This window comes from Meriones unguiculatus, chromosome 1 (assembly GCF_030254825.1).
Source record: "Meriones unguiculatus strain TT.TT164.6M chromosome 1, Bangor_MerUng_6.1, whole genome shotgun sequence".
Lineage (NCBI taxonomy): Eukaryota > Metazoa > Chordata > Mammalia > Rodentia > Muridae > Meriones > Meriones unguiculatus.
In genome coordinates this window covers 94,702,869-94,719,703 of record NC_083349.1, presented here as the reverse complement: position 1 = coordinate 94,719,703, position 16,835 = coordinate 94,702,869, and the positions used below count along the sequence as shown (strand labels likewise).

The 16,835-nt window shown below is 42.5% G+C and overlaps 1 protein-coding gene across 2 annotated transcripts in view; it reads left to right on the top strand.

Annotated features, from left to right (window-relative positions):
* Plekhh2 (pleckstrin homology, MyTH4 and FERM domain containing H2) overlaps positions 1 to 16,835 on the top strand; it is a 95,572-nt gene that overhangs the window by 62,170 nt on the left and 16,567 nt on the right. For both annotated transcript variants that reach the window (XR_009584408.1, XM_021652835.2), the window contains exons 17-25: positions 1,013 to 1,192; positions 2,929 to 3,037; positions 4,355 to 4,467; positions 5,112 to 5,291; positions 6,634 to 6,731; positions 8,190 to 8,367; positions 9,171 to 9,326; positions 10,711 to 10,808; positions 16,442 to 16,583. Coding sequence is in view for 1 of the 2 variants with exons in the window: in XM_021652835.2 (XP_021508510.1) it covers positions 1,013 to 1,192; positions 2,929 to 3,037; positions 4,355 to 4,467; positions 5,112 to 5,291; positions 6,634 to 6,731; positions 8,190 to 8,367; positions 9,171 to 9,326; positions 10,711 to 10,808; positions 16,442 to 16,583 (1,254 nt within the window). In the remaining variant the exon portion in view is untranslated. The remainder of the gene's footprint in view (positions 1 to 1,012; positions 1,193 to 2,928; positions 3,038 to 4,354; positions 4,468 to 5,111; positions 5,292 to 6,633; positions 6,732 to 8,189; positions 8,368 to 9,170; positions 9,327 to 10,710; positions 10,809 to 16,441; positions 16,584 to 16,835) is intronic.

The following is a 16,835-nucleotide window of genomic DNA, read 5'->3' as shown; positions in this document are numbered from 1 at the left end:
AGTCTGGAGTTTGGCATCTGGGAGTAGCTAACAGATGCTGGGATTAGAGCCAGGATGGTGGATGAGGTCACCCGCCGTGTGTGTAGGTGGTCAGTTCAAGGAGCCCAAGCACGGAGCCCTGGAATGCATTGTGGAAACAGACGATAGCACAAGTCCTTGTGGTTAGAGGGGGCTTTTTCGAAGCCTTGCAGCCAGGCGTGGTGGTGCACGCCTGTAATCCCAGTACTCAAGAAGCTGACATGGGTGATGATTGCAGCGAGGCAGTGTCTCAACACCCTTCCCCACCAGAAAAAAAAAAAAAGTCGTTCCCGCAATTGCAAACCTGGCCAAATATTTTAGAAGCTATAAATCTGAAGAATGTTCGGCGATGTCCTTAACTAGTGTAATAGTTTCAAAACAGATCTGCTGAGTGACTAAGGTGGAAGAGATATTTATGTTAGTCAGTACAAGAACAGATAAACTGTAACAAAACGAGCTGCAGGAAGGTTTTCTTTCCTTTAAACGTCAACGGAAAGAACCACGGCTTTTCCTGGGGATGTGTTAGCACGCTTTGATAAATGGACTGAGAAGAGTAGACGCTTAGGGGTCTGAGGCAGCCTCTGTGCCAGGTGCATAGATATTTTCTCTATGAGCAATGCGGAGCCTGTGTCTACACTTCCCCTTTTGCTCCACCAGCTTAACCAAACCACTCATCCATTCTGTGAGGACAGCTGGATCCAGTGAGTATTTTGGCTGAAATATAAACTATACCTTGAGCAAGGAATCAGTCACTTGAGTCCATTCTTGTTATTTTTTTCTTCAAGTGTTAAATGTCATTTGGTTGTTTCAAATCGCAGTTAGGGTTTCTGCCTGTTGCCCTTACAGTTGTAACCAGCTTGACAGTTGGATTCCAGCGAGGAATTCCTTTTTCAAAGCATGCCTTTTTGAAGGAAAAATGAAAAGGACCATTATAACCTAAAGCAGGGAAAGGCTGAGACAGCACCTTCCTTACCATCACTGACCTTTGCTTCAGTTTCCTCTAGGTCAGATCAAACTGTGGGAGGCAAAGGTGGAGGAGGTGGACAGGTCCTGTGACTCCGATGAAGATTATGAAGCCAGCGGACGCTGTCTGTTATCCACTCACTACACCATCGCTATCCACCCTAAAGACCAAGGCCCAACTTACCTGCTGATCGGATCCAAGCATGAAAAGGTATTTAACGTCTTCTCGGTTGATCTAAAGTGCTTCAGATGCTATACTTCAGGTACTGCTGATTTCAAGCCAATTTTATGGAAATTACAGATTTTGGGGGGGCGGGGAGCTTCAATTTCTGTTTTCTGAGATGCTCTACCTCTCTGGAAATAAGCCTTATCTAAACATGCCAGTCTTCAACCTACTGACAAAAGTTGTGTTGAAATCAAAATTTATTGTGACAGTGGGGGGACAAAAGGACCTTATGTTTAAAAGATGTGACCCTCACAGGCTGGACCTTTTTCGTGACTCTTGAGGCCACTAACATTTTTTATTCTTTTTTTTTTTTTCAGTAAAAACTTTGGTTTAGAGACAATAAAAAGTAAATAATTATATTTGCTATATGTATGTAATTATGTGTGATAAAGGGAGAATCACAAATTGATGGGAAAGAAATGAATTGTATATTTATTATATATAGTAGTATATGCTTGCTGTATTTTTATGAAATTGGCTTTTAAGGAAAACATTAATTTTTTTATTTCATACAGTTGTCAAAAATTAAGTTCTGGATGAATTTGAAGAGCTAGCAAAATGTAATGAATTTTTCCCTTGCGGAGCTCAGTGCTTTCTAAGGAAATACACAATGTGAGAAATTACAGTGGCAATGGTTTGTAAGCTAGACTTTAAAAATGTAAAATCCAAGAGCTTGCTGCTCTTGCACGGTGCCCAGTTTGGTTCTCAGCACACACACACACACACGGTGGCTCTCGACACCCACAGTCATCCACGGCTCCAGTCTCAGGGGCTCTGACATCCTCTTCTAGGCTGCAAGGGCATGAGGCAAGTATGTGATACATGCAAACAAAGTGCTTACACATATAAAAACAAACATTTTTTAAAAAATTAAAATCTATTATATCAAGTAAGATCATAAATGCCACTAAAATATGTTATAAAAACCCCAAATAGTCCCTGTGAGGCTCCTATGTGTTTTAACATGTCAATAGTAATTTCTTATTGTGGGTGGTTGTGTTTGAACACATGATTCAGGCAGAATGCTCCATAGGCCTCTTTATCTTTACAGCTATCACTTGCAGGAGATGGTTTTATTTCCATTTACAGAGAGAAAAACAGAAGCACTTTCCTGCTGAGGTGAAGGCCCACTTCTCTGACTCCTGAATCCAGGCTCCCAAACCTTTGCATTTACTGCTTCCCGTTTGATTATATATTTACACATATATATAGATTACATTTCCAATAGGAAAATGAGAGATGGCCCACTGAACAACTTACTAAAGCAGTTAATCATCAGTAAATGTAACTTTGTTGGAAAATATGAAAAATGACAAAATTTTTACCTCTCCTTCAGAAGCATGTATAGAATATAGTGAAAAGTGAGGGGCAGTGTAAGCATGGCTCAAGAGAACCAGCCCTCATCCGGAGCTTGCCAGCAAGCCTAAAGCCCTGAGTTCGAATCCCTGGAACCCAGGTGGTAGAAAGAGAGAACCAACTTCCTCAAGTTGTCCTCTGAGCTTGTGCTCTCGCGCGCGCACACACACACACACACACACACACACACATTAAAATGTGCAAATTAAAAATTAAAGAAAGTGCTTTCTTCTCTGTCTCAAGGTTTATTTGTTTTTTGTTGTTGTTTTGTTTGTTTTGTTTTACCGTTTTTGCAAGTCGCTCCTTGGCTTAAGATCAACGGGCCATCCCGGCTAACACTGCTTTTGACTTGTTCTCTTTTGAAGGACACTTGGCTTTATCATCTCACCGTTGCAGCCGGAAGTAACAATGTAAATGTCGGATCCGAGTTTGAACAGCTGGTTTGCAAACTGCTCAACGCAGAGGGAGAGCCGTGTAAGTTCCTGAGCACACAAGCGGTGGAGTTCCTGAAAGCCGGGCCCAAACCCTTACCCGAGTGGAGCTTTCACCTTTGGGTCACTCTCCCTGTGGCACGCCCACCCTGGCCCTGGCTTTCTCGTAAGGGGCCAGAAGTGTTAAGGCTCCAGAAACGTCAACCTCCTTCATGTTCTGTCCTGTCAACCCTCTGCCTCTGCATACGTTGCTCCTTTTGTCTGGGGCGCCCCGCCCTTGGCACCTCTCTCTAACGTGATGAAATACTGGTTAGGCTTAGAAGGTCCTTCAGCCAGCCCGCTGCAGGGCAGAGTCAGAGTTTCAAGAAGCACTTGATCAGGGTTGAAATTAAGTCCCAATTCACCTTCCCATTTAACCCATTTAAGGCATTGGTAGCTTTATGTTGACATTAACGTATTATTAACTTTATGTTGCTATCACATATTATTGCATTTCTTATTGCTGTGATCAAATACTTGAGAAGCAGCTAAGTATTTAAGTTAAGTAGGAAGTTAAGGTAGGAGGAGTTAATCTGGGCTTGCAGTTTGAGGGGATACAGTCCACTGTGGGGGGGGGGGAAGGAACTTTGGCAGTAGATGAGGTGGCTGATCACATCATCTCCTTTCTCCTTTTTATTCACCCCAGCCTGTGGAATAGTGAGGCCCAGGATTCAGGGTGGTTTTCCCTTCTCTGCTAAGCCATCTGGAAATGCCTCTCAGACATGCCTAGAGGCATAGTTCTAAATTCTGTCCTGTTGAGGTTCAAGATTAGCTGTCATGTAAGGTTTTCCTTTGAGACTCTAGGGTCTGTTCTGTGTTTAACTGACAGAGAACACATTGCATGTGTACTGACCTGTACTGAAGCAATGATAGGATGGACTCTAGAGCTTGGCACATGCTCAGCATGCTCTGCCACTGAGCTCCATGCCCGGCCATAGCGCAGCTTTCAGGGGTGACTTCATGTTCCTCTTTATTTTCATACCTCCTCCTAGTCGGCTTCTCTCTAGACCTTTTCCAAGATCCTTGTTGTTGAAGTTACCTCCCTAGCCAGCTCACTACCCATTGGCATGTGTGAGCAATGTGATGGCATGTACAGCTTCGACAGCCGCGTCAGTTAGGATCAACTCTTCTGCATTCACATCTCCAGAACAGAAAATACAGGAACTGCAGGGGACTGGCGCTGAGATAAAACAGCATTGCTGGGAGGCTTTTTTTTTCTTAACCCTGTGACCCTTGGGAGAATGTGAGCCAGGCCTGAATGAGCTAATGGAGCCAAGCATATGAATCCTCTCGCTCTGCTCGTGTGCTCTTCTGTGTCCAGCTTCCCAGATATGGAGACATCCTATGCTGTGTCACAGCAAAGAAGGGATCCTGTCCCCTCTGACCACACTGCCTTCGGAAGCTCTGCAGACAGAGGCCATTAAGTTATTTAAGGTAAAATTGTCATTTGTTGGCAAGTCATGTAATTAACTGACTGTAATCATTTATGTTAATAAAGTTTGAGTCTAAGAAAATTCAAGCCGTGAGGATGATGATGGTGGTGGTGGTGGTGGTGGTGATGATGATGAGGGAAATGAAGACTCTGCCACTGAGCTAACTCCCCCAGCTGCACGGTCTTTTGAGGAACATGCAGGATGATGCTTCCTCAGGAGGCTACTGTACTTTGTGTAGTAAAGGAAAACGTGGGCATTTTAAGAAGGGCAAAGGAAAGTATTTAACAGATACAAACTGAACTTTGAGATGAAATGGCTAAAATGAATGACTGACTGGGTAAGGCAAACATTAGTTTTAAAGCTCTGTTATTAGACAACAGTGTAATCACTGTCTTCCAGATGACGTGACCCCTTTATGATTATAAAATGACCCTCTTTATCTTTAGCAAAAATCCTTTTGCTCTGAGTCTGCTCGGTGTGCTATTACAGTAACCACTCTAGATTTCTTTTGATTGGAGTTGTCAGAATACATCTTTTTTCTTGTTTTAAATAAAAACCATTGCTAAAAAAAAAACCAGAATGGCTATGATTTGTGCAAAATAAACCCAATTGTTCCTCACTTTGACCATATTCTCTTTCTTTCAGACATGCCAGCTTTTTATAAACGCTGCGGTCGACTCCCCCGCCATCGACTACCACATATCTCTAGCCCAGAGCGCTTTGCAGGTCTGCCTGACACATCCTGAGCTGCAGAATGAAATTTGCTGTCAGCTTATTAAGCAGACAAGACGCAGACAACCACAGAACCAGTCGGGACCATTGCAGGTGTATATTGATGCAATTTATCATGTGTCTTCTGATCGTGAGAATGATACCCGCTCAGTGGAGACATCTGCAAATACAAGATATGTTGATGTATATCGTTTTGGTTACTTCTCTATCAGATGCTTATATAAGTGTGCAAGTGTATAGAGGTTATATACTCTGACAGTGTTTCACACCAGAGTTACAGTGTGCATATTACCTTCTAAAACCGTAGACTGTGACCACTTTTCCCATGTCATTAAACACGCTTCAGGAAAAAGTGGAAAGTTACGCTTTTAATGGTCATTTTAGGGACTAGCGAGATTGTTAAGAGTATAAACTACTCTTCCAGAGGAATAGCATTCAGTTCCCAACGCCCACACCACACAGCTCACAGCCACCCGTAATGGCTTTGGAAGCTGAAGCGCAGAATCTGGCCCTAAGAGCTTTTCTTTACTGCTCCCTCAGCTGGGAACAACTGAACTTCCCCTGCTCAGTAGCGAGTGAGCAGCGCCTACACCCCTGTTTTGCAAACGCACAGCGCCTTGCGATACTCCCTCTGTCTTTCACCCAGCACTGTCCCTCTTGGATCCCTTTCTGCCTCCCCAGGGTTATACTTCACAATCCACCCCAAACTATATCTTCCCAGTAAATCTTTCCTTGGTGTGCCCAGCCACTACCTCCATGTTATAAAAAGTTCATTCATGGTATGTGTTCCGTTATAATTTGCTGAGGGTTTATATAAACTTTTCCTACCAGATTCTGCTTCTCAAGGACAAGACCCATCCTTCCCGCATTTTTCTGTAAGATTTTTAAAAATATTGATGTTATATTTGTTTAATGAGGAAAAATACATACAAAAGAGAACACTGGGGGGAGGGATCACATATGAACCTATAACCTAAATAAATCTGGTAACATTTTATACTCTGCTCTCATATGTGCATGTATAGTGAATGGGGGGGTCGGAGTATACAATTTTTATTTTTATTTTTACTTTTTTACTATTTCATAATCTACTCTTCTTTAAGTTCTGTTTCAATGGAAAAGTAAAAACACACAGGCCCAAAAGAGAGTGGTGCCCCTAATCTTTGCATGAGATGTCAGGAAGAGACACTGAATCTACCGGTAAGCTTTGGTCCTGCAGCTGTCAAGAGTCGGCGCCACTAGGTGGGCCGTGGTTCTGACCCAAGGTTGAGTTGTTACACTTTTAATGTAATGTAAATGCTCTGGAGAGATTACGTGGAAGAGGCAAGCCGTGAGGGTTAAGAGAGTCACTTCTCCCACCCTTTGCTAGGCACACTGCTCTGAAGCATTGTGCGGCTGGCACGGTCTCTAATTAACAGTGCTTCTCCTTTCCCAGGGCTGGCAGCTCTTGGCCCTCTGTGTGGGTCTCTTCCTTCCCCACCACCCTTTCCTGTGGCTCCTCCAGCTCCATCTGAAAAGGAATGCCGATTCCAGGTGTGCAGGAAACTAGCCAGCTGAACTATTTATGTGGCCTCGAAAGTCTACGATAAATCCTAAGTATTTAATAACCTCCCGGGTATATTCTCGAAAGAATGAGTGAAGCCAATATTGAGACAAGAAGCCTTTCATTGTCATTTGTGCAGAGCCCAAAAAACATTCCCTTTGTCACGTTAAATATCTTATGCAGGATTGCTAGGAAAGCTTGAAGATCTTACAAACAACGTTTTTACGTGTACATTGCAAGTATGAATGACTTGGCATTCGTGGGCAAAAGCAACTACTTTTCTCTCTTAGTTTCCCCTTTCACTGTTCTTACCTGAAATAGATTCCTTTTGTGGACGTGTTCCCTCATGGTCTTCTTTTGTTTTAAAATTGTATTTGAATTGCTTCCAATTTTTTTTCTTGAAAAGGATATTTAAAATCTAATTATTAGAATGATCTTTTTAGACTAGGGTCTAAGGCAGTATGCCTTAGTATGCCAAGGCCTTTCCAGGTTTATCTTGTCAGCTGAGAGAGTTTTCTGTGAGGTGTTTTTGTTGGCTTGATTGGTGGTGCTGGGGCTCAAACCCAGGGCCTCCTGAATGCCCAGTGAGCCTCTTCCAACAGGAGCACACCCCAGCCCAAGAGGCCCCCGTTAGAGTGCTAAACAGACCTTGGGAATAGCACATACAAACATACAAGGAAACAAAAAGCAGCAGCTTAGAACAATAAGAAAGTATCCCTTGGTCCATAATAAACAGTCTAAAGAAGCTATGATCAAGATCATGTGACTATAGTCATGTGAGTTCAGAGCCTGAGGAGGTGCTGACGAAGGATGACACCACTGAGCCTGTCTTGAAAGCACTTGAGTATAAATGTATTTAGAAATGTTATTTTCTTTAAACAAAATAAAATTTGTGTTTAATTGTATGCTGTATATGAAGAAGGGTAGATAAATTCTTGACCCCACTTGCATATTAATGTAATTGAATGGTTTTGCTTAGTGTATTATTTATACGATATGCTTTTTGTATGAAGGCGTTTTCTTACTTTGTTTAACAGTGAAATAATCTGCATGCTCTTGAAAAGAGAATGCTGGGAAGCTAGGGGGTGTCAGTTAAAAGTAGAATGATTGCCTACCATGCCTGAGACCTGGGGGTGTCAATGTGGAGAACTCTGCCCTGAAGCTTCATCATAACACATTACTCTTTATACATTATCTTCTTTCAATTTGTTAACACAATGATTATATATTGAGTGTATAATTACTGGTAATTTAGAATTCAGCTTGTGATTATAACAATACAGAAAGATAAAAAAAAAGTTCATGTGGATGTTTGAGTCAGTTGCAAAATTAGAAAAATTGAAATCCAATAACATTCCCAAAGTTTGATAGTACTGTGAAAGTTGTGTGCGTTAGAGTATCTTAATTAAATTTATTCTGAGATATTTACCCTAAGTTTTGCACTACAGGACAGAATTTGGGAAATATGCCATTTACTGCCAGCGATGTGTGGAAAGAACTCAACAAAATGGAGACCGAGAGGCCAGACCCTCAAGAATGGAAATCCTTTCCACCCTTCTTCGAAACCCTTATCATCACTCGCTGCCCTTCAGCATACCGGTGCACTTCATGAATGGGATCTACCAGGTGAGTTCCCCTGCAAAGAGACCAGATCTCTGAAACAGCCAAATCTTAAAGCAGAGTGACACCCAAAACAAACCCACACGGGACAAATCCGAGAACCATGGGGGTCAAGTTTTCCTCACCGGTGGGCCTGCGGTGCACTGAGACGACTGACAGCCCAGGCACACTTCTCATCTGTCTTAGAATCTTCAAATCTCAGGAATCACCTGGTAGCATCCCTAGCCTGCCCCAGTTCTCCGGTCCAGAAGATCATTTGTTATCGAGTTAGCAGTTACAAAGTTACAAACGTTACAAAGTTCGCAGTTACTCTTCCTACCCACAAGCCTTTCATCTTGAGTTTCATCCCCAGACCCCACGCACACAAATTGTCCTCTGACTGCTACACAACTTGGTGTGACACATGCCACACAGACATGCACACACCAAACAAAACAAATAAACATTAGCTACATAAAGGTGTTCCTTTACTTAAATGAATGTGTTTTCTTTCATATGCCTATTGACTGTGTATTGTACTGTATTTTTTTCCCCTTACTTCCACTGGGGAACCTAACTAATGCCTCTGTGTCATATCCAGAGCTGTTCAGTTTTGCATTCCTCCCTGTCTGTTGGCTGCAGCTGAAATCTCTGCTAGCGGGCTGGCCGCCACAGTCACCTTCTTTGGTTTCTCCAGCAGAACACTGGACAAAAAAGTTGAAGTGCCTGGAGGGACCATTCCCGTTAGTCACGCATCGCGTGCGCCCTGCCTCCCCGGGTCCAGCTCGGCATGTGTGGTTTTCATTAAGAGGGGTGCTGTCTTTGTCTAGGTAGTCGGGTTTGATGCGTCCACCACAGTGGAAGAATTTTTGAACACTTTGAACCAGGACACGGGAATGAGGAAGCCAGCACAGTCTGGATTCGCGCTGTTCACGGATGACCCTTCTGGCAGAGACCTCGAACACTGTCTTCAGGGGAACATCAAGGTGAAACTTAGTTCGTCAAATGAGCCGGACTGAGCAGATAGCAAAAGACCCATGAGTCTGTGCAAGTTGAGTTCAGGAATTTTCCAAAAATGTAAGAAACCTGATCAGCACAATTTTTAAAAACTGGCAAAGCCATAGAATTCTTCCCCCCTCCCTTTTTTTTGGAGGGGGGAGGCAGTAGAATTCCTAATATGCAACCTGTGTACACAAGCCCTGCATTAGTAGAAGAAAAAGAGGAATAATGGTAATGACACTCTCAATATTTGGGTACTACGAATGGCAGGGCCGGCAAGATGGATCAGTGGGTGAAGGTGCTTACTGCCTGACAAACCCTGAGGAGAATCCCTGGAACCCATGTAGTGGAAGGAGAGAACTGACACCCACAAGATGCCCTTTGATCTCCATACATGCATACACACACGAAACAAATGCAAAACAAACAAAAAACAACAACAACAAAAATGAGGTTGTGGGAGCTACCCCTCTTCCTCAGTATTTTACAGCTGTTTTCAGTCTCCTGCAGGCTTAAGAGGAATCCTAAGTGGAAAAAACAGATAAGGTTTCTGTTCACGGGGATCTTTAGTTTGCTTAGAAAGAACGGATTTATATTCTGATAGTCTTCCACTACAATTGAAGGTGACAAGTGTTGTAAGAGGGCTGTGACCCTTTGCAAAGAGAGAAATTTCAACACTGGGCCTTAGGGGAGATCTAAACTGCAGTGGGGTAGGAAAATAACCCATGAAAATAAAGAAAAAGATACTTTTGAGTGTCTTTTCTAGCTCATGGTGTAAAAACAAAACAAAACAAAACAAAAAAACAAACCGAAGTTTTCATAGAATGATGGCGACAGAAATATAAAACTATTGAACTAAGGGGACCTCAGAGACACAGTCTCTCACACAAGTGAGGAAACAGAGGTCTTGGCCTCACCAAGCAACCAGCATGGAGTGGAGAACACTCCTCTGTCTCAGACTTCTCTGGGGTCCCATGTTGTTCCAATCTTGATAAATTCACAAGGTGGAAAAATTCCTTCTTCAGTGACCTAATCATGAAAAAAAAAAAAAAATCCCTGGGCTCTTTGTTTCTAGCCCATGCACCCTGCCTTAAGATCTCCTCCTGAATAGAAATGCATGACCAGAGTTCAAAGTTAATGTGTGTCCAATTCAACAAACAGGCCAAAGAAACAATGTATAATTAGACTCAGAGTTCATAGTTCTGCAGAAGCTTAAACCGAGGGTGGTTTGCATGCACTCAAAATTTTCAGCCTCACAGATGCTCTAGTCTTTTTAAAATGTTGATTAAAACAAAACAAAACAAACAAACAAAATAAAACCAGAAAACAAACAAACCTCCTATGGATCTCAGCTTTCTGTTTCCTTTCTAGATCTGTGACATTATTTCTAAATGGGAGCAGGCATCCAAAGAACAGCATCCCGGGAAATGTGAGGGCACAAGAACTGTTCGGCTGACTTACAAAAACAGGTGTGGAATTCCAGCTCTGAATTTGGGAGTGGAGCACACAGCTGTCCAAACCGTGCCTGACGTCTGGTCTCCTATTCACAGGCCTTGGAAGTCATAATGTTTACACATGCGCTTATCTTTTTTATGTATAAGTAATAGCTCTGTTCTGGGAGAAACTACCACATGCCATTTTGTTTCTAATTCTTACTCTTTCTGAGGTCAGTCTCTCTCTCTCTCTCTCTCTCTCTCTCTCTCTCTCTCTCTCTCTCTGTGTTCCATTTCTTTCTCCCACTCTCTTCCATCAACTCCTAAGCTGGTCACTTAGGTAGATGCTCAGGGTAAAATGGTGTTAGGAACAGACAAAGAGCCAGTCTCTGACCTTTTGGGATTCCTAAGTTAATAAGGATGACAGTGGCTAAGCATACAGCCTCTCTAAGGTCACTCCATGAAAGCATATCACACGAGCCAGACCTAGGCTGGAAACCATCTGGATGGGTTTTTTTGTTTTGTTTTGTTTTTGAGATGGTGTTGATACTAAGTTCAGAAAGGGGCTGAGAGTGGAAACTTTAAAAACTGTCTGAAAGAATGGTTAGCCAGTGGAGACTCTGTGTGTTGAGAAAGCAGAAGCCTTCTCAACAGATTAAATTATAACACACTTTGGCGTGTGGTCAGAAACCTGATTTTCTTTCTTTTTCAAGTATTTTTTTTCTTAACCTTTTTTTTTTTTTAGCAGACGATGGCATTGAACTATCTTACATTAAATGTACCTTCAAAAAAGATGTTTTTCTAGGTTTTTAAAATTTTTTTGGAATCTCATAGCTCATAAATTAATCTATAAAATATCAGGCCAAGAACCCAGTGAAATTACTGGCATAATGTAGAATTCTTTCAGAATTGCTTTTGGAAGATCTTCAGAGACTTAACATTGGAATGTAAGAAGTGAAGGCAATGTATAATATAAAAAGGGCATAACAGCCTTTCATCTAGTTCAGTATGTGTTTTTCTAGTAATTTACCCTACAGAAATAGCCACATAAGTGGGCAGAATATTCCAGTGTGGCCCAGTATCTTCTTTCCATAATTTTGGAATAGTGAAAAATAATAGTAGGGCTTGCATACTCATCAGTAAGAAAATGGTTGAACTAAGGTGATAGATTCATATTTTAGGCTGCACCTTGCACACTGAGCTACCAAGGGGGCTACTTTCTGCTTGAACAGGCTCCTTTTACATGAGCCAATGCTAGCTGTCATCCGTCAGAGCCTGTTTATTCAGGAGCTTGTGAGCTGTGACAATTGCCCATCTTATGAAGAGAAGGGGACCATGAAGTATTGTCCTTCTGGTTTGCTTTGTGTTGCTCTGATAAATACCACATCTGAAAGCAACTGGAGGAAAACGGAGTTTGTTCTTATCCAATGGTCATAGTCCATCATCAAGGGAAGACAGGGCAGGAGCTCAATGCACGAGCTTGAGCAGTGTACCAGCTCCCCTCCCAGGCTCTTGTTCGGCCATCTTTCTTATAGGGCCCAGGCTCTAGGGCCCAGGGTTGACACCTCTTACATCAGTTAGCAATCTAGAAAAATGCCCCACAGCCGTGCTCAAACCAGCTTGATGGAGGCAATCCCTCCATGGAGGTTGGCAACCAAGATTAGCCATCACAGCTGGCATCCATAGTCTTAGGTCATCCATTCCCAAAGATCTGCAGTATCCTTAAATAATGGGGCATGAATAGGTTTTTGTGGGATCAAGCTATGCTTTACTCAGAGTTACTCTGTATTGTGTAAGGTGATGGTTTTCCAGGATGTTCCTCATCCTAAGAGACTCCATTTTGCAAGTGGCTATCGACTCTACTTTGAGGGTAAGATGATTGCACCCTTAAGTGGATGCTCTGACATCATCTACCCACCATCCACGCAGAACATGCTGAAATATGACTTATTCCTGGGAATTTACTGAGGTGAATTGAGACTTTCAGGTATATTAAAATCATCACAATAGTTCTACTGAGGTTTCTATTGGTGTCAGCCTTCATTTGTGACTGTTCAGTGACTGTCAAGAGCAGCGGGCTAGATGAGTGCTAAGGCCTCTGGAAATCGGCATTTTTAGCAGCACTCTGGATAATCCATATGTCCTCTAAAGCCTGAGAAGTACCCATCTGAAGGTTCTCATTTTGCTGTCCCCATCTGTTGATCTCTTTGTGGTTATGTTAAAATTCAGTTTGATTTTGTTGGAACAAAATGGGAAGACCATCATGTCTAAGACAATTCTTAATCAGTAATATCTTACAATCAGTTAGCACATATTAATTCAGTTTCGATGGCTATAGTTGTAACCAAAATCAGATTTGGGTGAAATGGACAAAGGCAGTTTGAAGTACCTATAGATAAGAATAATGCCTTTAAGGCCTTGTTACTAAAAAGGACCAAGAGATAGGTGGTAGCATCATGAAATTACCTCATTTAAACAGCAACAAAACAGCTCAAACAAGAGGATTAGTGTTTACACGGTCTGCAAAGCCTGAAGAGCCATCGCCGATGCTGAACATGGTGGTGCTTTGCATATCCTTATAAATAGCTTAGACAATGAGCCCTAATTTCCAGTGACACAATCAGGAGGGGAACTAGCTGTGACCTGTCATGCCGCCAGGGATCTGATTCTTCCTCTGCCAACTTGCTTTGTAATGCCTAAAATACCGATTTTCCTTCATCATGGAATCTTACATTTATATTTAGCAAGTTATGGAATTTTAATTATTTTGACTCAGGGATCAAAGGTCTAATTAATAGGCTTTGAACATGCTCTCAGGCACAGTCGCTTGGAAACTAGTATTTGAATTCTAACTTGTATGAAAAGGTTCTCATTTGGTTTGATTTCTTGCTGCGTGCTTGAGATTGCAGAAGTCAAGGTGTGGTTTCAACAAAGCAGACTGGCAAGGGCCCTTCCTGCAGAGAACACTCTTCTTCCCCCTCCTTGAAATCAAAGGTTATTTTTGGTAACACTTTGTAGTTGTCATTTTCTGGAACATAGTTTAACATTCCCAGTTCCACACTTAGCTAACTCTAAGAACACATGCATCCAACTGGCTTCTAAGTTGAAAAGGGTCTTGAGAGGAGCATGCCTGTAATCCCCAGCTCTCTCCAGGACAGAGGCAGGTGGATCTCTGTGAGTTTGAGGCCAGCCTGGTCTACAAAGTGAGTCTGGGACAGCCAAGGCCACACAGAGAAACCCTGTCTCAAAAAACAAAACAAAAGAGGTGGGAAGGGTCTTGACATGTCATCTAGCTTATCCTATTTCTTCTAGCGATCCTCACATTTAAAAGATTCCAGAATCAAGACTTTTTGTCTTAAAGCCAGGATCTCAGTGTGTAACCCAGGCTGGTCTTGAACTCACTTGTTCACATTCTGCCTAGTGCAGGGATTACAGGAGTTCACCAGCTTGCCTCGGTGGCCTTCCTGCTCTGATTTGCAGACTCTTTTATTGGTTGCGTTTGCAATGCCTTCCATGTTCTCTGAAGCTTTGTCTAAGGGTCAGAGCCCAATCTGTTTCTCCTAGGAGTCTGGATGCCTGGACTGTGCTTGTCTGGGGCTGTATTTCCTGCTTTCAGGCACTTCACTTTTATTTCCCAGGCTGAACCTAGTAGGCTTGCTGGAAACTATCGAAAACACATTGGTCCCTTTCTCCCTGTAGATTTAGCACCATTCCCATTGTATTAAGCACTGTCACTGAAAACACTTTCCCATCTCCTTGTGGGTCACGGGAATGAACAGTGTAGTTCCTTCCTGAGGACATGAGGCCTACGTGAAACTTTTATTTTCAACCTCTTTCTCTTCATGCCATACCACTTTCCCGATTATGTTTTCCATCTATTGCCTATTTCCGTTGTCCAGTTCCTTCCTCCTTTCTGCTTGACAAGCCTGTATTTCTGTCTTCGTATAGCCATGGATGGAAATTGTGCTGTGGTTGACTTCTTGAAACAGCTTTGATGGTCGTCTGGGCTTGGCAGGAAGATGGTCAGAACTGTGGTTAGGAGGAGCTTCACAGAGAACACCGAGCACGCTTCTCCAGATTGCACCCTGCTGCCTCTCCTTCCCTGGTGCTCAGACAGATGCCATAACTAAGGGACATGTCCTCTCCTGAACGTGTGCAAGTGCATGCAACACACACACACACACACACACACACACACACACACACACACACCTAACAACTACTCCATCAAGTTTCTCTTGCTCACCACTGTGTTACCATGGCAGCATGCAGGCTTGTCAGGGTGTTGCTTACCTGCCTCATTGTAGTAGCACTTTGTTACACTGTGGCTTATCTGAAAGCAGGACCCAGCAGTACAGCAAGTGTCACGTCCAGGCAAACAAAAGCCAAGTCATGAGCTAGGCATGGTAGAATATACTTGTCCTCGCTACTCAGGTTGGGCTATCCAAGACCAGATTCAGCAACAGAGAGCCCCATCTCAAAACAAACAAAAGTCCATGTCCTTTTTCCACAAGGAATAATAGATTGTGTTGTTTTCTGATGATTCTAAAGATGCTCATCTGCATGTGACCAAAAAAATCGAAACAAACCTGACTGTACAAATAGTATCTTTTAGACATCAGGTGAAAAGCCTCCCCTGACATTTGATATTAATTGGAGTTGATTTTTTTAATTGAAATCCTCTTTTCCTATTTAGCATGTCCAAGACGTTGTAAAAAGATTGTGTGATGAAAACTGGGTTTATTCAGTTCATTGGAATGAAGAATTTGTTGTATTCTGCATTCCTTACAGGGAATAAATTTAATGTCACTCAAGAGTCTTAAGCCCTTCCTCCAGTTCATTTAAGGACTGTCTTAGTCACTGTTCTATTGTTGTGAAGAGACACTATGACCAAGACAACTCTTATAAAGGAGAGTATTTAATTAGGGGCTTGCTTAGAGTTTCAAGGCTTAGTCCATTGTCATCATAGCAGGAGCATGACTACAGATGATGTGCTGGAGAAGTAGCCAAGAGCTATGACTTTTTCTGAAAGTAGTGGGGAGCAGAGATAGGGGGAGAAAGAGAGAGAGAGAGAGAGAGAGAGAGAGAGAGAGAGAGAGAGAGAGAGAGAGAATGCACAGGCTTTTGAAATACCAAAGTACCATACTTCCTTCAACAAAGCAGTTAGGAAATCCTTCTAATCCTTTCAAACGGTGCTCCTTCCTGGTGACTAAGCATTCAGATACATGAGCCTATGGGGGAGTTATCCTTATTCAGAACACCACAGTGACTTAGTGCTTTGGGATATTTTAAAAATTAACTTAAATAGAAGGGTTCTTCCACTTCCGAGCAGTTTGCCCCGTGTTTTCAGATGGCAGTGGTCTTTTTGTGTCACCAGCAGGCTGGCGAAAGCAGTCCTGTGATTTACCTGTCTTCCTCTGTGAGAACATTGGTGAAGAGCGGTGTAGCTCAGTGGCTGAGCACTTGCCTAGCTTGTGCCTGGTTCTGTGTATCATTGAAAGAAAGGGGGACAGTGAGATGGCTCTGATGACCTGAGTTTGCTCCCCAGAACCAATATAATAGGAGAGAACATTGCACACACACACACACACACACACACACACACACACACACACTAGAGAATTTTTAACTAAAAAATATTGTGAGGAATTTCCTCTTTTTCCTTCCAGACTGTATTTCTCAATGCAAGTTCATGGAGAGACTGATAGAGAGAAGCTGCTGCTGCTGTATCAGACAAATGATCAAATTATAAACGGCCTTTTCCCTCTGAACAAAGATCTGGCACTAGAAATGGCAGCACTTTTAGCCCAGGTAAGTTCCATGTTGCCTAAAATAGCACAAACACATGGTAAGATGCTGGTTTCCTACCATTCTTACCATGGTTAAATGCAGTAAAATAGGATACCTTTAAGTTCACTTTGCTATGATTAAGAAGATATTAAAAACTGTAGGCACTGTTATTACATTGTTATCTGACCCCTGACGATGCGGTAGCACGGAATGGGACACTACATTCTGAAGGGCAACACATTTCTTGGTTCTTTGGAAAGTATTGCTTGAAGC